The 23,224-nt window shown below is 46.3% G+C and overlaps 1 protein-coding gene across 1 annotated transcript in view; it reads left to right on the top strand.

Moving 5' to 3' along the window:
- Positions 1–21,774, top strand: part of Dync2li1 (dynein cytoplasmic 2 light intermediate chain 1) — a 32,817-nt gene extending 11,043 nt beyond the window's left edge. Inside the window, exons 5-13 of the mRNA NM_001395083.1 lie at positions 1,410–1,498; positions 6,578–6,764; positions 7,545–7,613; positions 8,160–8,237; positions 12,043–12,119; positions 12,415–12,485; positions 14,878–14,975; positions 15,058–15,150; positions 21,490–21,774. Coding sequence (NP_001382012.1) covers positions 1,410–1,498; positions 6,578–6,764; positions 7,545–7,613; positions 8,160–8,237; positions 12,043–12,119; positions 12,415–12,485; positions 14,878–14,975; positions 15,058–15,150; positions 21,490–21,552 — 825 coding nt within the window. The 3' untranslated portion in view covers positions 21,553–21,774. The remainder of the gene's footprint in view (positions 1–1,409; positions 1,499–6,577; positions 6,765–7,544; positions 7,614–8,159; positions 8,238–12,042; positions 12,120–12,414; positions 12,486–14,877; positions 14,976–15,057; positions 15,151–21,489) is intronic.
- Positions 21,775–23,224: the final 1,450 nt, after the last annotated feature.

Genomic DNA, 23,224 nt, shown 5'->3' with positions numbered 1-23,224 from the left:
TTGCTCACTAGAGGGTGAATTAAAGGGTTGTATGGCAGGACAGATCCACGATCCCAGCACTCAGGAAGTGGAAGCAGGTGGATCTTGGTGAGTTCAAAGTCAGCCTAGTCTATGTAGTAAGTTCCAGTCCAACCAGAACTGTGTAGTGAGACCTTGTCTCACAAAATAGAAAAGAAAGAAAGAATTTTATGACGGATGTAAATGTACAAGAATCAAAAGTGCCTGCGATTGCTTTCTGGATCTACCAACGAAAGTGGGTTATTAAAACCGAGAAATTAAAAAGAAAAGAACACACTGAGATCCAGGAGAATCTCATTTTTGTGACTCACGTGGATTATGACGTGAGCTATCTTTTTTATGGGAAACTTGAAACTGCTCTCACAAACTTAACTTCCGAGAAAGGCTGTAAAACTTTGCTTTGTGACATTGTGAAGCAAGAGAGATTTTCCAGTGAAAACTGACTCATTCCACAAACATTAGTGATTCAGTATCAACAATAGTAAAACGGTTTTAGAGATTACGAGAATTGTCCCGATGAAAGGAAAATAACAAATATTCCTCTAAAATGCGCTTAACTGCCATTTGCCATCTGTGTTCATGGTAGCAGGTCATGAAAGCCCAGATGACAACTGCCTGGCACCTGTGTTCCCTCTAAACTTTGGACCATGGCGCAGGGATTTTCTAAATCTGTTCTCAGAGCATCACATCTTTGTCGATGAAATGTTTCATTATGAGTTCTAGATGGAGACAAACTGTTGCCCCGTACAGGACAAAGTGCTTGCTCCTCAGAGCCTTTGTTGACGATGGCGAGACGCCCCAGTGAGCAGTCCTGAGCTGGGCCTGGATCACACTGGTTAAAACTGCATGGCTAGCTGGCCTTGTCAGTCCCCTCTTAGCTGAAGAGTCCTCCAAATGGAGAGGTGTGGCTAGCCTTTCCCAGAACGGTTTTGCTCAGGCCTAGGTTAGCTTAGGCCCTACCTGTGTAGCTCACTCGTGAGCATCTGCATTTTTAGATCAGAATGCTCTGCCTCCCTGCTATATGTCCATGGAGAATCCCAAGTGTGCTAAACTGAATAATTATACCTAAATTTTATTTAAGTGCATATTTTGTGTGATATTGTTATTTATAAAGCCGGGAGCACTGTGTATACTTTCTATAAGGTATAAACAGAGTTGGTATTTATTTCACAGAAAAATGTGTATCGCTGACAGTTCCTTTGTTCTTTGGAATGTATTTGCTGTATTTCAAGGTATGAATAGAGGAAAGAAGAGTTTCCAGGATAAAGAAAGGGTTCATGAGGGCAGAATATTTTGTATCTATAATTATTACTGATAGGTGCTAATAAAGTATAACAGAATACTTAAAAGTTTAAAATTGAATATTTCTTAAACCCTCTATTTTCTTTCAGCCAAAAGACATTGCTCACTTTTGGGAGCTGGGTGGAGGAACCTCGTTACTGGACTTAATCAGCATCCCAATTACAGTCGACACCTTAAGGTGAGTGGAAGTCACAGGCTTCCTTCGGTGAGACAGTTTTATATTGTCTGGGGTGACTGCAGCCCCTTCCTTCTCATGAGCTCGGACTGCACCACTTCCAAATAAGTCCTGAAGGACCCGAGGCTCCGGCCAGGGCTGAGTGAGGCTTGTCCTGCCAGCCGCGTACTTTACAAACCTGCCTGCAGGGAAAAATGTCGAATAGTATTTGGTGATGAATTCATTTTCAAAAGTACGAAAAGCTTGATTCTTTCCAATCGTCTTAGTGTGAGTTAACTCAGTGGGATTCGTCTTCAGCTGGCTGGTGTCAGCCTCCCGTGGAATTTAACACCAGTGTTACCGGCCTCCATCCAAAGGATGCCTGTGTTGAAGAGGAGAGGTCTCTCTACTGACTTTTAAGAATCAAGGCCAAGGGGTAAACTCCAAACCCACAGACACTCCCACACATTGGCCATATCAGATGTGGAAACTTGTGACATTCTGTGTTGCTGGGGCCTGATCCTAGCCAAGAAAAAAAATAAATCGAGTTTGGAATATTTCTTATTAGAGATGAACACAAACCCTTGCTCTTGCCTGAACCAAATACAGAGGACCCAGCAAGTCTTTGTCACGCTTCAGGCATGAAGAGCCCTAGGGACCAAATCACAACTTCTTTCCAAGACAGTTGCATGTCCAAAGTTATCTGGATACAGGTCAGACTGGCTTTACTTAACCAGCAGTGTCTTCCTTTTAGTGAAATGCAGTTTATTCTCATTCGTTTTGAGATAGAGTCTAACAATATTGCCCCAGTAGCTTCCAACTCACAGAGCTCCACCTGAATGCCTTCTGAGTACTAGGATTAAAAGCATGCATTATCACGTGTGGTGTTTGTGTGCGTGTAGGTGTGCACGTGTGTGCCTGTGTATCTGCGTACGTGTATGTGTGTGCGCACATGGGGTGTGCACACAAGTGCGTGTGTTGTGTATATGTGTGTGCACATGTGTATCCGAGTGATCCTGGAGACCAGAAGAGAGCATCAGATCTCCCAGAGCTGGAGGCATCAATATGGCCTGGGGCTCCACAAACTAGAGTCTTCTTGTCAGCAGGCTTCCTTACCGTTAGGCTGTGCAGCGAGGGGCAGGAAGCGGATGTCTCCGCTGCTATTGAGTAGATGCTGGCACCCTGAGAAGTAGGCTCTAGTGCCAGTGAAGAAATGGATCTGCTAGCAAGAGTAAGAGCAAGCAGACAGAGAGCCAGCTTCTCTCTCATGCCTTTGATAGGTTGGCAGCAGATGATGCGGCCCAGGTTAAAGGTGGATCTTCCACCTCAGGGATTTAGATTTAAAACAATCTCGAACGAGCTCATCCAGCTACTTGGGTTTTAGTTCATTCCAATTGTAGTCAAGTTGACTAAGAACAGTCATCACAGGCTCCATTGGACGAGACTGAGTTGTCATTTGTAAGGTTATAGCAGCTTTCAGTCCCGTGTGGTGCAGACCCATGCAGCCCTGTGAGTGCTGCCTCAGGCTCTGTGAGTTCATATGTGCACAGAGCCGCTGACTTCGGGGCCTCATTTCCTCAGCTTCTTCTGTCCCCTCTGCCTCCTCTTCAGCAGGGTTCCCTGAGCCCTGAGGGAGGAGGTGTTCAATAGAGACAGTGAGTTAGGCCTGAGTGACCTAAGGACTCTCACTCAGGGCATAATGTCTGTCTGGTTGTGGGTCTGTGTGTCTGGCTGTGGGTCTGTGTGTCTGGCTGTGGGTCTCTGTGTATCCTGAACTGTTTAGTCTCGGGTTCTTGGATATGCAGACATTGTTGGGTTGGGCTCCATCGTCCACAGTGGGCACTAAATTAAATCAGATATCAGTTATTCCTCTTACAGGCTTTGTGTACTGCTGCACCAGCGTGTCTTGTAGGCAGGACACCGTTGTACGTAGAAGTACTGAGTTCGTCTTGCGTTTCTCCTTTGGTAGTGTGCAGAGTGCCTTGCTCTGAAGACGCTAGCCCATGGGGTGAAGGCTCTGTGTAGTCACCAGTTGATTTCTCCGTGTTCAACGAGTTGTGTAGATGCTGTCTTCAGCAATGTTGCCAGTGCGTGGAGAGCAGCCTACAGTCTTGACAACAGCCAGGCTGTTTGGGGTTCCCATGGGACCCCATTGGCCAACAACTCATTTAGACGTAACCTGTTCCCAGTACTACATTTGGTGGCAAGATGTTCAGTTAGGCTTTATATATACATGGAGGTCCCTGGTTTCTGCTTATAAATCCCTTTTCCCTGGGACATTAAGGTGTTGTGGGGTTTTGTTTGTTTGTTTCTTTGGTTTTGCTTTGTTTTGTTTTCTTTTTTTGGGTTGATTGGTTTGTTAAAAAACTTTACAACTACAGAGTTTTACATTTGGCTTTGCTGTTGTTCCTCTTCTTCCCCTCCCCCTCCTCCTCTTCCTTTCCTCCTCTTCCTCTTCTTCCTCCTCCTTCTTTCTTCTTTTTCCCAGACAGGATTTCTCTGTGTATTCCTAGCTCCCCTGGAACTCTAGTCCATGCTGGTCTCAAACTCAGAGCTTCCCTCTGCCTTCTGAGTGCTGTGATCAAAGCTGTCACTTTCTTTAATGGCGATAAGCAAAGCTTACTAGGAATTAGTATGGTTTGTAGGTGACCTTTGAGAAGAGGCGGTAAGAGTGGAAATAATGAGAGTAGGGAGGAGCTGAAGGCCCGCTGTCACCTTGTGTGGCCAAGAGGCTGGAAGACTGCAAACAGAGGCCCACTTTTCCTGTACGAGGCCAGACTTGCACTCAACCTTACTCTTCCTCACGTAATCTGAGACGGGGCCAGACAGACTTTCGGAAATTTGGGGTTCTACAAGAAGTGAAAACCTTGCATGTTTCTTTACCCCACTGTGTCAGGTCTGAGATGTTCTGTCCCAGGACAGCAGGAGCCAGTTTTGGAAGAGGAAAAGGACCCAGGTTATAATGAATTAAGCCCAGGTCTGGGTCCAAAGTCAGTTAATGAGGATCTCACTTCATGTAGTTGCTAACCACAGAGAATTTTTAAACTGGAATTAGTTTGACACATAATTTCCTTGTTTTGAGTTAACTCCAGCAAACTGAGAAACTGATATATTGCCACACGCAATTAGATATTGTTTACCCTTGACATAATGTTTCTAGAACAGAATGTTTCCACAGGCTTTGTTACCGGTCCACGATTCACTGAATCCTGTCCCAGGATTCAGATAGCGTGTAAACACAAAGGATGTTTTATTCTGCAGAGTCCAGCATGCTGGGGTCTCCCATCACCAAGATAGAGAGACACCCAAGTGAGCTTGCAGGCCTGGTTTAAAGCACATTAGGGAACTCTGGGGTAGGTGACCTCTATGTTAATCTGTTGGGTCCATCACCACAGACATTCCATCACTGGGGTGTGGGGGCTGGGAACTGTTGCTGACCCATTGACCTTGCCGCAGGCTAGATGGTGTGGCAGCTCCTGAGGCCTGGACTTGTCTAGAATTGCCCAGTTCTTGGAAATAGAGATCTAGGCCTAGTCTCCTTAACTGCTGATTTGAAGCCTTCTCAGATTAACTTGCAGATTTAAATGCTCTAGCAATTCCTGTGGTCTGGTCTCACTTTAAGAATTGCTAAGCTGTGTCCTTAGCTAACATTTGCCATGAAGAAGGCACAGAGCAATACAGTACTAGAAACAAAAAGTTAGCTAATCCGTTTCTGTTCTGCCTATTTTCAGGGTTAATTCAGGATTAGTATGATTTTTATATTGTACTACTTGACCATAGTACAAGAGTTCACAAGTCTTTTAAAAAACAAAAACTCTTTTAGCTTTATGCTAAAGCTCTAAAAGTAAAATTAGTAAAACTTCTTTACTACTACACACTACACACTTAGTATATGACTCCACAGAGAGGCAGACATTTATAAACTTAATCAGTGACATAAAAATGACAAGAATTTTACAGATATGTTTGATAACTAGTATCTAAAGGATCCTTACTAAACTGAGACCACAGGGACAGAATTTAGATACTGTTTTGTGTGAATTACCCAAAATACCGGGTTGACTGACCCCACAAAAATCCTGAATAGCATCATTTTGTGTCCTCTCGGAATATTTGCCTGTTGAGTAGGGGTGCTGTACCTGAGCTGGGTGTGAGGGTGCACAACTCTGATGCTAGCACCTGAGAGGCAGACACAGGCGTCTCTCTGTCACCACTCCATTTTTTAAATTTTTAAAAACTTTCTATCGGTGCACCTCATGCCTGCAGTACCTACAGCGGCCAGCAGAGGGTGTCTGTCCTCCCCTCCCCCCCAGGAACTAGAGTCAGATGTTTGTGAGCCAGGGACTTGAACCTTCGCTTTCTGGAAGAACAGCCAGGGCTAACTGCTGAGCCATCCCTCCATTCCTTTTATTTTCCCCTTGGCCAATAGCATAGCTCTTTGGAGTTATTGGAGTCTTTTTGTAATGGGTTATTTTGTTGTAGAGATTAGATTCAGATTTGTTTAATATGTCGGAGTGGAGTCCACGGCTTGTGGCGATGGCAGCGTCCTCTGCTAATAGAGTTGTGCTGTCCAAGAGACAGAGCAGTATAGTCTGGAAGACAGACGACTTTGATTTAAAGGCCCTTCTTCAGTTACTAGCTATATAGATATATGCTTCTATTTTCAGATCCATAAAATGGGACACATCTTCTAGGGAGGCTGCCTAGGAAAAGCTTAAGTAAACCCGTTGGTTTCCCAGTGAGGCTCGTCAGTGTGTCCGTTCCCCTCTGTTTATATCGCATTGCTGCTGACCATGGCATTGAGATCATTTTTGCCCCTCTTCTGTGGAGCACCAGGTAAAATTAGGTCTAAACATGGCATCGCCGGAGCGGTTTGAGTTCAGCTTCTCTGTCTGAACTGGATGGTTCTTAGCTGTAAGAACAAGCAATGAGCACCAGTAGGGTAGGACAGCAGAGCACAGCAGGCTGTGAGCGAGTTCTCACTCCATCTTGGAATAATGGCATGCTGGGTATTTTTACACATTAGATAAATTTCAGGACAGTCATGGCTCAAAACAGTCACCTTGGGACTCTCTTTGTTTAAAGCTGTTTTAATCTCTTTAGGACGTTTTCTATTGTTCTTGTTTTGGATCTTTCCAAACCTAATGATCTTTGGCCCACCATGGAAAATCTGTTGCAAGCCACAAAAAGCCACGTAGACAAGGTGACAATGAAGCTGGGCAAGGCCAACTCGAAGGCCTCGTCTGAGATGAGGCAGAGGATGTGGAGCGTCATGCAGAAGGACCATCCGGTGAGCTCTCTGCCTCGCTCTGGCCTCGGCACCACAGAGTGGCGAAGGCTTTGCGATGCAACCTCTTTCATTTTCTGCACCACTTAACATTTGTTTGATGTAAATGAACCGATTTACCGGAAAATGAGGGAATTTTATAAAGCTCAGTAAGAGCGGCAGTAAGAGAAGATCCAGACGACGATGTCTCCTTGTTTACTGCTGTGTGTCTTACCTCAAGAGAAGTGGAGTTCAGAGTAGAATCTTGATATGGATTTTATAATCCCTGTAAGAGGAAGAATGAAAATCCAGGTTGAGCTGGGGAGGACTGAAGCTGCAGACTGAAGCAGGAGCAGAGGTTCTGTTGCCTCCCAGCGCCGTAGGTTAGAAACTCCTTAGCGTCATAGGTAAACCAGGTAGGAAAGCCAGGTGGAGGTGGCGACCACCCCTGATCCCAGCACTTGGGAGGCAGAGGCAGGCAGATCAGAGTTCGAGGTCAGCCTGGGCTACAAAACAAGTTCCAGGACAGCCACGGCTACACAGAGAAACCCTGCCTTGGTAAAAACCAAAACAACCCAGAATAGCAGGCCACGGAAGTGAATGAGTATCGTGAATTAGGATAATTGCCATCTCTGGCTTTACACTTAAAATATAGCACAAAGTGAAAGTTAATGTCATAGCAAACTCTATGACAGAAAGTATGGTCAACATCAGTGAAGTGAGAAGAGGTTTTCTGAAATAAATAGAGATTCCAAAGAGACTAGCAATACACAGCTAAAATCAGGTATATGTGTTTATTAACAGGATCGTGAATTAATTGACCCATTTCCAATACCTCTGGTCATTATTGGAAGTAAATATGACATTTTCCAGGTAAGTGCTTCCATGTCTAGCTGTTTATTGGGCGTGTGTAGCTACGCTTTTATGGGGAGGCATGAAAATGACGCAATGAGAAAATTAGCTCTGGAAGGGACCGGCTCAGAGCCCCCCTCTAAAAGGTTGTAGAGAGGACAATGTGGTGCGGACACCCCAAGGAGGTGAAGAAAATGAGCCGTTGGTTAGAACGGGGTGAGGCAGAAGACTTAAACAAATCTTGAGCGCTGAGGGAGAAGATTTCCTTCCCAACTTTAAATTGAGGAAAGTAGGAAATTAGTTTCTTCTTATCTTGGCTTGTCAGAGAGTCCTTAGGGTATTGCGCAGGATGAAATGTGTGCCTCCATCTGGGCTCTCTGAAGCCAGCGCTTAAACAGATCTGATAGCAGCGGGAGGCCGCGGCTTGTTCAGTCTCCTGACGTGAACGTGGGGGTGACCGAGCCGGACTCCTCAGGGTGGGGATTTAAAAACAAACAATGTGTTTCTCCCCGAGTGAGCTGGCGAGACCTCTGGCTTATTTTTCCTTTTAATAATTTCCTTCCACAGGATTTTGACCCTGAGAAGAGAAAGGTGATCTGTAAGACCCTGCGCTTTGTGGCGCATTACTACGGAGCCTCGCTGATGGTCAGTGCTCCCCGTCCTCTGGGCTCGCACGCACGGAGAGGAAGGAGTGTAGGAAGGAGACAGAAGGCTGCACAGACGGAATAAGATGCTAGGCTCACCCTGCCCCCGTCCTTCCGACTTCCAAAGCTCTGCTCTCTCCTGCAGGCCCTTAGACAGGGCATCTGCAGAACACTCTGCCCATGGCCTCTCCTCCCTCCATGGCTTGTATCTGTAAGCCCAGTCGAGCGTCAGAGAGACATTGGTGTGTTCACACATTTTTATTTTTATCTTCAAGAATTAGAGTCTATATTCCCTCAAAGGAAGGGTGGAAGGGAGGAACTTTAATAGGATGCTGTTTTTATGTAGAAACAATGCTGTGTAGAGGTTAAAACCATAACTTTTACAGTCGAACTGCCCAGATCATTGTCAGGGTGACCGACCCCTTATTAGACACATAATTAGGCAACCCACTTCCGCCTCCTCTCCTCTCAGATAAACACGGATGGGAACAGTGCCTGCCTGCTTCATGCAGAGCAGCGAAGGGGTGTGCGGGGTGTGAGGGGTGTGAGGGGTGTGAGGGGTATGAGGGGTGTGTGGGGTGTGAGGGGTGTGAGGGGTGTGAGGGGTGTGTGGGGTATGAGGGGTGTGAAGGGTGTGTGGGGTGTGAGGGGTGTGAAGGGTGTGTGGGGTGTGTGGGGTGTGAGGGGTGTGAGGGGTATGTGGGGTGTGAAGGGTGTGTGGGGTGTGTGGGGTGTGAGGAGTGGGAGGGGTGTGTGGGGTGTGAAGGGTGTGAGGGGTGTGTGGGGTGTGAGGGGTGTGTGGAGTGTGAGGGGTGTGTGGGGTGTGTGGGGTGTGTGGGGTGTGTGGGGTGTGAGGGGTGTGTGGGGTGTGAGGGGTGTGTGGGGTATGAGGGGTGTGAGGGGTGTGAGGGGTGTGTGGGGTGTGAGGGGTGTGAGGTGTGTGAGGGGTGTGTGGGGTGTGCGGGGTGTGTGGGGTGTGCGGGGTGTGAGGGGTGTGAGGGGTGTGTGGGGTGTGAGGGGTGTGTGGGGTGTGAGGGGTGTGTGGGGTATGAGGGGTGTGAGGGGTGTGTGGGGTGTGAGGGGTGTGAGGTGTGTGAGGGGTGTGTGGGGTGTGAGGGGTGTGTGGGGTGTGCGGGGTGTGAGGGGTGTGAGGGGTGTGTGGGGTGTGTGGGGTGTGAGGGGTGTGTGGGGTGTGAGGGGTGTGTGGGGTGTGTGGGGTGTGAGGGGTGTGTGGGGTATGAGGGGTGTGAGGTGTGTGAGGGGTGTGTGGGGTGTGTGGGGTGTGCGGGGTGTGTGGGGTGTGAGGGGTGTGAGGGGTGTGTGGGGTGTGAGGGGTGTGTGGGGTATGAGGGGTGTGAGGGGTGTGAGGGGTGTGTGGGGTGTGAGGGGTGTGAGGTGTGTGAGGGGTGTGTGGGGTGTGAGGGGTGTGTGGGGTGTGAGGGGTGTGCGGGGTGTGAGGGGTGTGAGGGGTGTGTGGGGTGTGAGGGGTGTGTGGGGTGTGAGGGGTGTGTGGGGTATGAGGGGTGTGTGGGGTGTGTGGGGTGTGAGGGGTGTGTGGGGTATGAGGGGTGTGAGGGGTGTGTGGGGTGTGTGGGGTGTGCGGGGTGTGAGGGGTGTGAGGGGTGTGAGGGGTGTGTGGGGTATGAGGGGTGTGAGGGTGTGAGGGGTGTGAGGGGTGTGTGGGGTGTGAGGGGTGTGAGGGGTGTGTGGGGTGTGAGGGGTGTGTGGGGTATGAGGGGTGTGCGGGGTGTGAGGGGTGTGAGGGGTGTGTGGGGTGTGAGGGGTGTGAGGGGTATGAGGGGTGTGAGGGTGTAAGGGGTGTGAGGGGTGTGTGGGGTGTGAGGGGTGTGAGGGGTGTGTGGGGTGTGAGGGGTGTGAAGGGTGTGTGGGGTGTGAGGGGTGTGAGGGGTGTGTGGGGTATGAGGGGTGTGAAGGGTGTGTGGGATGTGAGGGGTGTGTGGGGTGTGCGGGGCGCTTAGTGTAGGGTCTGAAACATGGACTTAGCAAAGGTGGGAAGAGCGGGACACACTCAAGAGGTGGGGCAGGAGGCCCTCAAGTGCATGCAATCCAAGTCATGCAGTAAGACCCTGTCTCAAAAACACGGAACTGTAATTCTCTTCTGGGGTAGGCCAGATCTTGCTTATCCTTTAAACAAAAGATTAAATATAAAATAATTTTGCTGAAAAATACCTTAATTTCTGAACTGCTTTTGCTAAGCAAACTTAAAATATCCATTAAAAGATTAGTTGTGGGACTTAAAATAGTCTACCTTTTTCAGGCCTGTATAATGAGACCCTGTCTCAAAAAACAAAAACGAAGCTACCCTAGCTTTTGTGGAAATAGCTGGTGAACTCCTTTCCTCTGAGTCAAGCACTAAGAGAAATGTACAGACGCCATGGTGGGGGCGGAGCCTTCTGCTTCCACAGCTGAAGTGCTGTGCATTCTGTTTAATTTCGATTTCCAAGCCTCTAAAGCACTTCACATTCCTTATGTGTCAGCCTGATGGAAGGCTTGGAAAGCCTTTCAGCCATTTTGAAAAGAACCAATGGGGAGGAAGTTTCTAGTTAGAACATCTCTGCTAATGAGTGGAGAGGCGCATCGGAACCGGCCATGGTCTAAAAGTGGAAGGGGTGGCTCTGGGTGGGGACAGGCGGGTCCCACACTGAGCTGACTCAGGAGCACCCACTGTGTGTGGAGGGGTTTGAGAGGCAGCAGGTGAAGAGTTAATGAGAAAGCTCGAATGCTCTCCCACCCCTCCATCCAGGGAAACATTTGTGCTTAGGTTTTCTCCTTGCTCATATAATAAAAACAAAATATTACAAAGTTATAGTTTAAATCAGTAACAATATATTAATTATATTGTAATAATATATAATTTCTTAGTAAAACTAAGTACAACAATCTTTTTAAGTTAAAAACCTCCCTATTTTTAAATATCACATGATAAACGTGAGCATTATTGAATTCTTTGTTTTAAATGAGTGGTCTGAATGAATTTGTACCCCCTTACATACTTCCTCTGTGAGCCTTTTCTTATGCCAGAGTTAAAGTTGTCTCGTGACTGCCACGGGAACGAGAAAGCTGGCATCTTTACTTTAGATCACACAGCTGAGCCACTCTCCTTGCCTTTGAATGGCAAGGGATTGGAGGCAAACAGGGACCAGCAGTCTGCAGAGAAAGCTCGAATGTCTGCTTACACTGCATCAGAGCCTAACTCTTGGTGGCAGGACCTCCTTTCACCGACCTGAAATGCTGCCGTTTGGTCCTCTTAGATCTACCCGGAGAGGATTCACTAGTTCTTTTTTTTCAGGCTCTACAGGCAACTCAGAAAAGAAGCTAAAAAGTCAATTCAGGCAGCACCAGTGTGACTGTCCCCACCCGCAGCTGCCACAGCCACCTTGTTGGCAGCAGGGTGCCTGCAGATGCCACAGTTACCTTTACTATACGCCTCTCGTTGTCTAACCAACCCAGTTAGATCGGGGGAGTTTTTCTTTTAGAGCATAGTAAGACTGCTCATGTCAACACACACCACAAACATTTCAGCAAACACAAATGTACAAACTAAAAACAAATTCTGATTGTTGAAGTGGTGAAATGATTGGTGGGCTCACAGGGGTCCTTTCCACACCACGCACTCATGAACTCTGGGTACCGAGGCAAGCTTACCGCGCTCGCTTAAAGAGCTTCTGTTTTGTGAACTCAGATGTAAGTGTTTTGAGGAAAAGACGTTGCTCTGGTTCAGAGCTGCGCTTTACTGTTAGAGGATGAGAAAGCAGAGTGTGATTTATCTCCCGTTTGTCTCTAAGTTTACCAGCAAATCAGAAGCTCTGCTACTGAAGATGCGCGGTGTCATCAACCAGTTGGCATTTGGTATTGATAAGAGGTATTGGTACATATTTTCCAATCAGTTCCCCCGTTCCCGGGTGTCTTGTCTTCCGCCACCACTTTCCTCTGCTTGTGATTTTCCTCTATTAATTTTTAGCACGTGTCTTTTCTGGCTTTGTCCTGCTCGTGGTTTGAGCTGGCTGTGGTGTTGTCTGTCACAACCAGTGTTATTGGCCCATTTGGGTCATTGCTTTTATCCGTGACCTAACTGAATGTGGCCTTGTATTTACACTAGAGCATGGCAGCATATTCAATTGATGAACTAAATTACAATCTTTTTCTTTGCCATACAGCAAATCAATGTGTGTGGATCAAAATAAACCACTGTTTATCACAGCAGGATTGGATTCTTTATGTCAAATAGGTTGGTGAACTTATTAATATTGCTTAATCTTTTTAAGTTGCTTATTGATTTTCTCCTCCTGCCTCCTTGGTCTCCAGCACACCACCATTTCTGGCTTCGTTTTCTGACAGTTATCTGCATATTCATTTATCGTATACCCAGAATTGATGACGCTTCCAGCACACTTGTGATAGAAGGCGGGACACTGCATGGAGACAAACCACTCTCTATTCTACTAAAATATATGTACATACACACACATACCACACACACACACCACACACACACACCACACACACACACCACACACACACACACCACACACACACACACCACACACACACACACCACACACACACACACACACACACACATACATACACACATACCACACACACTTCTGGATTCTAGTTCCCCAAGTTTAGAAGACATTAGGAGTCCAGGGTGGTCAGAGAACTCTGGAGCATGTAATGATTAATCAGATATATGAGACCGAAGTGATGGGATGAACTGAGAACATTAGATGCACCCTAATTCTCCGATATAAGCCCGCCTTTCAGTTGGGTGCAGTGGTGTGTCTTATAACCCTAGCACTAGGGAGACCAAGGGAGGGAGACTGCCTAAACCTCAAAGCCAGACAGACTGGGCTGTACAACAAGACCCTCTTTCAAAATTTAAGGAAATAAAAAGAGTGAATAGTTTGCTTCAGGGCTGGAGAGATGGCTCAGTGGTTAAGAGCACTGACTGCTCTTCCAGAGGTCCTGAGTTCAATTCCCAGCAACCACATGGTGGCTCACAACCTTCCGTAACGGGAATCCAATGCCCTCTTCTGGTGTGTCTGAAGACAGCTACAGTGTACTCATGCATAAAATAAATGAATAAATCTTTTTAAAAAAAATAGTTTGCTACAGCTACTGAGCTGTATTTTCTAAACTCCCAGATTCCATAGTCCAGTTATCAAGCCCCGTCTCTTCCCCAGAGAGCTATTTCCTGTGTGAAGCCCTTTGGGTGTGGTTTGATTTCTCACAGGGTAACAGCAGACCTTTCCACCCTGGCTTACTCTCGGGAGCTAAGGGTGCCCGGCTTTAACTGTGGGCACCTTTAGCCGTGAGCATAGAGTTTGAACACAAAGGGTGGATGTTGCCTAACGAATGGTTGTGTAAACCGATTGGCATCTTTTTTATTAGTGCCGGCTTAATCTCAGGAACACTGAGGAACACTGTGTGTGCTAATAGGTAACACATGCTTGGGATTCTCCTCTGAGAGAACAGTTGGCCAGAAGGGCTTGCTAATTTAAGTAAAAGCTGGAACTGAGACGTGGCTCAGCAATTAAGAACACTTGCTACTGTTCCAGCGGACCCAGGTTTAGTTCTCAACACCAGTATTAAATACACACACACACACACACCACACACACACCACACACACACACCACACACACACCACACACACACACACCACACACACACACACCACACACACACCACACACACATACTCACACACACACCACACACACACCACACACGCACACACGCACACACACACACACACATACACACACTCAAGTAGCAAGTCAGTACTTTCACACCAAGATGGTAAGGGAGCCCTTGGAGGTTAACAGTTGAACATTTTGGGGTTAAATAAAGATGTTACAAAGGCTGAAAATTTCAGGTTAAAGATTGAACATTGCCAGAAACTAATTTTAAAAATTTTTCAAATTAATTTAAATATTGAAGTTATAAATACATTATCTTCATTAAAATAGTAGGGACTGACTGGGACTGTAGCTCAGTGGTGAGGGGCCCTCACATAAACGAGGCTCTTGGTACAATCCAGCACTGCCAGGCAGGAGAGGAAGTGGAGCCTCGTGTGTGTGTGTGCGCACGCATGTGTGCACGTGCGTGCGTGCGTGCATGCGTGCGTGCAGGATCTCTCACATGTCTCTCTGGTACTCTGTGTTTACACATGTGTGTGTGTGTGGTGTAGAAACTTTACCAGTCTGTACTCTATATGCTTTAGTGGGCTTTCAATGTATATTCTCCTACAGTTCTAATTAATATTTGAACTTTTCCTGGTTATGGAACGTAGCCATACTTACTGCAGTTTATTATCCTCTAGGAATGAGCTTCTGGGTAGTGATCAGTTTCACGTAAAACAAGCGGTGCCACTGCATAAAATTAACACTCCATACATGCATATTTCTATTGTGAACACCGAGATCTGGAGTTACTGTTAACAAGGCACCAGTGGAGGGTGTGGGAAATCAGTTATAGCTCACCTGTTATGTCTTTCTGTCTGTAACATGGAGATGGAAAGTGAGTGACCTAGGATTGGTGCTTTAATAAACGCCATCTGCTTTATTAATAGTAATTTAATCTTTGTAGTCAATTGGGGCAAACTTTTCATTTTAGGGTCTCCTCCTGTTCCTGATAGTGACATTGGAAAGCTTCAGGCCCACTCACCTATGGAGCTGTGGAAAAAGGTGTATGAAAAGCTCTTCCCACCAAAGGTACATGCTTTCATCGAGGGGAGCTGGCCGGGTGACGGGATGCCAGGAGATAACTCCTCTCCTCCCATAACTGTAATTCCAGAGTACCAGCACCCTGAAGGCCATCCAGGACCCAGCCCGGGACCCACAGTATGCAGAAAGTGAAGTGGACGAGATGAGGGTTCAGAAGGATCAGGTATTCTCAAACCCAGTTTCACCAAAGTGTGGTATTCATTGGGAATTCATACATTTTCTTAGTTTTTTTTTTTACTTGTAAAATTATTTAAGTATAGAAAAAATTCTGACATGCAGTTAAAAGAAACTTGAAAATCACCCACCATTTCAGCACCCAAAGATAATGTAAATGTTCACACAGATCCTTTCCAATGTTAAGATGGGCCCTGGCTCCCACCCACGCTGCTGGGGAGACACGGAACATACTCTTGCTTGTAAGAGCCTTTGAAGGCGTTTGTTTCTTATTCCCTCCTTAGACATAGCTATGCCTCCCTTGTGCTAGGGAAGTTACCTTGTCCAGTTGAGGATTCTACCCTTTCAGACCAAGCCACATAGGCACACCTGACAGACTCTGGATCTCTGAAGAAAGGGCTTAGAAGTAGACAGGGCAGGGCACCCCGTTTCAGGAGGCCAGTCTCAAGAAAGAATACAGGGGTTGGGGAATTCCACCAGGGCACAAGTACTGGACATAGATTTTCAGACCTCCTTTTACTGTCATAAAATGAGATGCCACGTCATCTGTCCTTGTATGAGGACACGCTTGCGTAGCACACTCTGCAAGCTGGGAGCATGACCACATCTGGGCGGGTGTGCCGAACGTTGCAACTGGGACAGTCGCACTGTCACAGGGGTTACTTGGAGACACCTGTCTACTGTTCCAACACCAATAGTCGCTGGGACTGGTGACCAAGGCTCACCCTTTGCCTAAGACATCCTAGAATTAAGTAAGCAAAATGTTTTATCTAAACACATTCCAGACAACTTGAGAATATGCTGTGGATATTTAAATGGCTTTGCAGCTGTAGGAAGGCACGATGCAGGGGCAATGAAGCGACCTAATGTAACCCTTACTGTATGTGAACCTTGGCTAGAGAGTTTACTGGAGGTCACTTCCCAATGGGTATTCAAGTGAATTATTAACTGTTATTATCTGTTTCTATGGCATCGTGACTACTTTAATAAAGTCACATGCACAGGGTTAGTAATATGCTGATGTACTTGGAGCTCTGAACGTACACTTTGGAATTACATCACTTCTGACTTCACGTTGGATACAGTGGAGCGTCCATCCTCAACACTGTGTTCAGCCAACGCATCAGAGCAGCTAGATTCTCTTAGCTGACACTTTTTTTTAAAACTTACCTAAAAAACATTATAATATCTTCATTTTGCCAGTTTTATTTGTATGGTCCTGGTAGATAAATTACACAGATTTCAGATGCCAATATAGAATCTTCATAAGGTTTATACTTTTGCTGTAAAGGTACCACAATGATTGTCATTTAATGCTTGATTACTTAATTAATATTTGATTCTAAAGATTGATATCTAAAGGTAGATAAGTAGATAGATAGATAGATAGACGGACGGATGGTAGATAGATGTTTGATATATGAATAGATGGTAGATGAGATTGGGAGAGAAAATAGAAAACCTCTAAGCTTAAAGTGGAAGTCTCGCCAGTTGTCTAGACCTTTGTCTTGATGCTGTCTCCTCTGTCTTTTGATGACTATGGACTGCTGGGTAGCATTTGCCCCTTGAAAGTAGCATTGCAGTCCTTAGATCTGAGTTGACACTGAATGATAATATATTCATTTAAAAGAAAAGAGCTCAGCTGCTTCTGACTTAAATATGCTCTTAGGATTTGCCTTCAGCTATGTCACTGCTAAGAGCAACCTGCAGGCTCTCAGGACAGTGTGGCCTGGCTGCTCTAACACCTCTGACCCAGCACTTGCTCAGTCCTCTTCTGGGAAGAGATGACCTCCTATATCATCTAATTACAGTGCAGCTGCCTATGAGCGAGGGCTAGCTCTGCACCACAGGACATTAGACTTGACCTTCCTCTTGTCTTCTTCCCCATCCCAGCCGTTAGGCCTGAACAGAAAGTGAAACTCACTCATGCATGTGCAGTTAAGTTAGAGCACAACAGTTTTAGGATGGAGAAACAAACTCACGAATCCATTCAGATCCACCAGGAAAGCCCCGCTCTCACTGAGGTACCTTTCTATAAATAACCCCACCACCACATCCCACAATGCCTCGCTGGAAGTCTTTGTGACAAAGTACTTCTTTTATGGTAGCTGTTCAAATAAAACTCTTTTTGATGGTTTCATTCTGTAGCTCAGACTGGTCTTGCACAGACAATCCTGCAACCTCATCTCCCCAGAGGAATTATGGGAATATGCCACTGTGCTGTCTGCTTATATGTCAATTTCACACAAGCTAGAGCCATATGCGAGAGAGAACCTCAATTGAAAAAATGCCTCAGTAATATTGGGCTATTGACTGACAGGAGGGATGGCCCAGGAGCTAAGAACACTTCACTGTTCCTCCAGAGGTCCTGAGTTCAATTCCCAGCACTCACATGGTTACTCACAACCATCTGCAATGGGATCCCATTACCTTCTGATGTGCATAAAGACAGAACGCTGAACTCATATACATAAAATACATGAATACATAAATCTTTAAAAAAAAAAAAAGGCCTGGGCTGCAGCTAAGCCTGTGGAGTGCTTTCTTTGCTGGTGTCCCAAGAGCAGTAACAAAGCAGACCGAGAAAGCTGTGGAGAGCAAGCCGGTCAGCAGCACCCCTCCATGGCCTCTGTGTCAGCTCTTGCCTCCAGGTTCCTGCCCTGACTTCCCTCACTGATGAATGGATGTACACATGCAGATACATATGTAAGTTAAAATAAACCCTTTTCCCCTCTAAGTTTCCTTTGGTCATGGTGTCTTATCACAAAATAAGGAGAACAGCACCAAGCATGGCCTTCAGTATCTGTCTTGAACCTAGTCCTTCCCCATACAGTGACGCCCTGTAGCCTGTGACACCAGCCCACACTGATCAGAGGATGTGTAGAAGACCACAGGTTTCCTGCAGACACAGTGTTTACAGATTAGCAGTCTTTTCTCTTATGGCCCAAATGTCTCTCCTGTCAGATTGCACATGGGCGCCATGGGCACCACGGGCACTGGGCCCGCTGCCTCGGTATTCTGCCGCCGTGCCTTTGCTGTCCTCAAGCTCTGCCATTCCTGACTGTAGGAATTGTGAACGTGCTAGCTTAGTCCCTCACCTCTTCTCATTGTTTTTGTTAGAGGGACTGTCTGAGCCATGGTTACAGTTGCTGTGATGAAAGGCCATGACCAAAGCAAGCTGGGGAGGGAAGGGTTTATTCAGCTTACACTTCCACATCACTGTTCATCACCAAAGGAAGTCAGGGCAGGAATTCAAGCAGGGCAGGAAGCTGGAGGCAGGAGCTGGTGCAGAGGCCATGGAGGATGCTGCTTACTGAACTGTTCTACAATGCTTGCTCAGCCTGCTTTCTTATAGAACCCAGGACCACCAGCCTAGAGGTGGCCCCACCCACGTGGCCTGGGCCCTCCCCCATTGAGAAAATGCCTTACTAGATCTCACTGGCATTTCCTCAAGGGAGGCTCCTTCCTTTCTGATGACTCTAAACCACCAGGACAGGAAAATGACCATGCTGATATGTGATTTTAATCCCAGCCCTGGAGGCTGGGGTCTGCATAGGGAGTTGCAGGCTAGCCCCAGCTACACATGGAGACCATGTCCTTTAAAGCAGGAGCTGAGGGAGGGAGATTTCCCATTAAGGTCTTCTTGTTTAAATCCCCAGTTTAAAACATGCTGCTTGCTCCTAGGGCTAAGCTTTTATTAAGCACACTGACAACTGAGTCACATGGTTAAAGAAGAGCCATGTTAACATGTCCTAGTCTATAAGCACAGTCATCACAAAACCATAGGCCCTATGTCTTCAGAACCTTCAGGGCTTCGTAAGAGAGCTGGGGTGGATAGAGGTGAGCCTGGGTGGCAGCTTCCTGGGTTTGCTTTTTAATGGCTCTAGAAGCAGACACAGAATCTGTGTAAAGAAAACTCTGATGACCTTTCAAACACGGTTGTACTACTTCATCCGATGGCAACATCGAAACTCCTGTGACTGTTCGGGGTCCTGAATCAACTAATTACAGCTTCCCCTTCTTTGGCACGAAGGTGCGTTCTTTTCTCTATAATGTCATGTGCAAATTGTATATCACAGCCAGCAAAGAACTGCAAAGCAGTTGCCTTCCCTTGGTCTTGGTAAAAACAACCAAGCGATTCCAGTTAAAGACGAAGGTTGCAGTACGTCTTTCATAAATTCTGTTTTGTTTGTTTTGTTTTGTTTTGTTTTGTTTTGTTTTGAGACAAGGTCTAGCTGTGTAGTTATGGCTGGTCTGGAACAAATTATGTAGACCAGGCTGTACCCACACACCTAGAGCTCCCCTCTGCCTCCTGAGGGCTGAGGTTAGAAGTTGGTGCCACCACACCCAGTTATCCACTTTCTATGAGTTATCCCAATCTTCAGTGGTGTAAGTAGAAATTAACTGGCTAACTGGATTGGAGACTCTCAACCATAAGCCACGCTGAAGACTGGCACAGAGTTAGTATCATAAAAGTGTTCTAAAGTGTACACACAGCTTTGGAAGTCTACGGCAGCTCAGTTTTTATAACTTAAAGAATAACCATGAAGGATAACTGGCACTTCCTATGAGCACAGCCATGGATTTTGCTCGGAGCCACTGTGACCGTTAGTAACCTCAGCCAGTGGACAGTGCTCATCTATCTCCCAGAACAACCACACTTGTTGATCCAGAACCGTGACACCCTTTGTACAGTTGCTTAGACAGTCGCCAGCACAGTGGCTGCCCGGAGATAACCCTTGGTGATTCCCTTTTGAGTGCTACTGTCCACCCACGGCTTCTCCTTCTGCTGTCAAATGAACTTATTTTAAAGATGTAGAAATCTAGGGGTTGGGGATTTAGCTCAGTGGTAGAGCGCTTGCCTAGCAAGTGCAAGGCCCTGGGTTCGGTCCCCAGCTCCAGAAAAAAAAAGAAAAAGAAAAAGAAAAAGAAAAAAAAAAGATGTAGAAATCTAGAGGAGAGAGCAGAGCTCTCCCGTCTTCTTCCCATGGTTGTTCTTCTGATGGGGCACATATGTCTAACACTGGTTTCACTAGGCTGCCCTAGACTGATTTCTTAATCAGTCCTTTCTGCAGACAGCTAGAGTTCCAGTGTGGAGACTTCACAGGGGCATCTGTCTGTCCACAGCCTACGTCCTTCATGGTTCTCGTTTTGTTTGTTGTTCTTTTTGATGTGGGGATTTGAACTCAGGTCTTAAGCTCTCAGGACAAACTCTCTTACCCACTGAGCCATCTCCAAAGCCATGTCTGTTAGTTTCTCTGGTCTTTAAGAAAGCCAGTGGTGGTGCAGGCCTTTAATCCTAGCAACTAGGAGGCAGAGGGAGGCAAATCTGTCAGTCTGAGACCAGCCTGGTGTGCAGAGCAAGTTCCAGGACAGCCGGGGCTACACAGTGAGCCTGTGTCTTGAAGAATCAAAACAAACAAATGAGTTTTGGGCTTGAGGGTTTTGTTTGTTGTTTGTTTAAGTTGGGGTCTTGTGCAGTTCCCTATGTAGGCCAGGCTGACCTCTGCTGCTCTTGCCTCCCAGGGCCTGGAATTAAAGGCGTTTGCCACCATACCTGACACTACGATTTGTCTTCTCTGTGATGGGAAGAAGTGCATTGCTAGATAAGCACTCTACTCCTGAGTGACAGCCCCAGTCCTTGAGATCTTACTGTGACACCCAGGCCAACCTTAAACCTAAGGTTCTCCCACTCGCTGCCTCCCAACGCTGGCCTTCAGATGTGCACCAACACACCCAGCTCAATATGCCCAAAAGTTTCTTTTTAATTTATTCTCATTATTTTATTTTATGTGTGGTTGTTTACCTGCATGTATTCTGTGTACTCTATGCGTTCAGAGACAGAAGAGGGCACTGGATCGCCTGAAACTGCAGTTAGAAACATTCGTGAGACACCCTGTGACAGCTGGAATCAAACCCAGGTCCTCTAGAAGAGCAGCCTGTGCCCTAGTACGACAGCATTCTTAAAAGCAAAAGCACTGTATTGAAGAATATCTACATCTCAAATATTGATAATCTGCTAACTTCAAACTAACTTTAGGAAAGAGTGAGCTTCACTTTCAAATATGGCTACTTTTAAATCTTGGCGATATAAATGCTTCCTTTGGCTAATTGAAAAGTCACTGCATATTCTGTGTAGGAAATAGTTCATGTCTGAGTGCTGCTTGGTCTGCCCGGAATCCCTAGGGCAGTCCTCTAGAAGACAAGCTCTCAGTGCAATCAGTCAGTGCAGGAAGCCTTGAGAAGTCTGGAAAGGCTGCTCTCTGTGGCTAACGGGGACTTGCCTGAAATTATGTTTGTCTTAAAGTGATGCAAATCTTTGTTTCAGGAACTAGAGCAATACAAGAGAAGTTCCTCCAAGACCTGGAAACAAATCGAGCTGGACTCCTGAGCCTGCTACACTGTTGTGGGTTATGACTTCCTTCCCAAGTTCAAGGAAGATTATTTTCTTACCTTCTATGGCAACATGTGAAGAAAGTTGAGACATATAATCTGTTAGGGAAAACCTATTTCTTGTTCTGGTACAACTTCCTGATTATTCTGAAGTCCTTTAGAAGGCAAATATTCACTGTGTCATTCTTTTCTAAATAAAAGATTTTTCTATCACTTAGCATCTAGGTAGTATAAGTTTGTTTGGTGTGTGTACGTGTCTGCTCTTATTCTTTAGCATTATGAATCAAGGGTGTTTGGTACCAGCTTTTCTTACCTACTTATTTATCCTGTGTGTCCATGGTATGTTTATGGAGGTCAAAGGAAAACTTTCAAGACTCCTCTTACCATTTGGATTCTGACTATCAAACTCAGAGCAGCAAGCTTGGCGGCAGATGCCTTTAACCACTGAGCCATTTTGTTGGCTGTGGTAGCACTTTCCATATAAAGGTGGGTGCCCATGTTGGACACTGCCCTTCTGGAAGGTGTACTCAGATGCATCTGGCAGGACACCAGAAAGGAGTTCTCTGTTGTCATGGTCTCACTTCAACAGAGAGGCACGGGAAGCACCCTCAGGGGCTGTGTAAATGCACAGGAAGTCCTCACACCCAGACTCCAGCTGTCTAGAACCACTTAAAGTGACAACCTCCATCCTCACCTCTCTCCTCATCAGCCAGTGAGACTGTCATGTTCGATTTAAATATCACCTTTTAAAGAACACATAGGGGCTGACATGTCACTAAGCTGGCCAGAACTTCATGAGATGAGAATTATATCCAGAATGACCTCCAGGTGGGTATGGCACGTAAGTCAGTTCTGAGTGAGTGTGGCCATTCCCACTAGTCAGGAAACCTGCGTGTCTCTTCACACACTATGGGCACAGTTCAAATAATCAGCAGGGAGGCGGGTGAGGAGCATGTGGGTAGGGAGCCGCCGTCCGGTCCTTTTGATGGAAGAGAAGTCTGTCGGCTGTTTGTCTTGCTTAGGGTTCTGACATGAGAATAGTGTTCAGTGGGTTTCCGACCCACTCTGTGCTGTGAAGAAAGCCCTTCTGTTGCCAGCACCTTGATGGCACAAACAGCCCAGGCCATAACATTGATAGTGATGCTCGTTCTGTAAGTCTCTCGTATCACTGTCCATTTTGTGACTTGAGACCCAGGCTGTCACGTTTGGAAAGCCAGCGTGTTTCTAGGATGCTATCACTAACACTTAATAGCTTGAAGTCTCACACAATGTCAGCTTTCCAGATGTTTCTGAACTAGAATGAAATTCATCTGCATGTGAATAACAGAGCTCCTTCCACTTCCTCCCATCTTCAGTAAGTTGAAATCAGTGACTTCAAAGGGGGTTCCTGTGGGACTCTGAACTGCTTGACTAGATTACCGTCTCTCAGGCTGCCTATAACCGATGTGACACACATAATCTGTAGGACATTGTGTAACTATTATACCATAATCATCGGTGTCACAGACCTTTTATAAAAATTGACATTATACTGGTAATGTACCAACGCCACAGATGCTTAAATGCAGCTCTAAGCACTAGGCTTCCACTGTGGCTTCCTTCATTCTATAATGGGAGACATTTCAAGTGCTATAATTTATCATCCTTTACAAGCTAGGTCACAGTAACAG

Source organism: Rattus norvegicus, chromosome 6, assembly GCF_036323735.1.
Source record: "Rattus norvegicus strain BN/NHsdMcwi chromosome 6, GRCr8, whole genome shotgun sequence".
Taxonomy (NCBI): Eukaryota; Metazoa; Chordata; class Mammalia; order Rodentia; family Muridae; genus Rattus; species Rattus norvegicus.
This window is presented reverse-complemented; position numbering and strand designations above follow the sequence as displayed.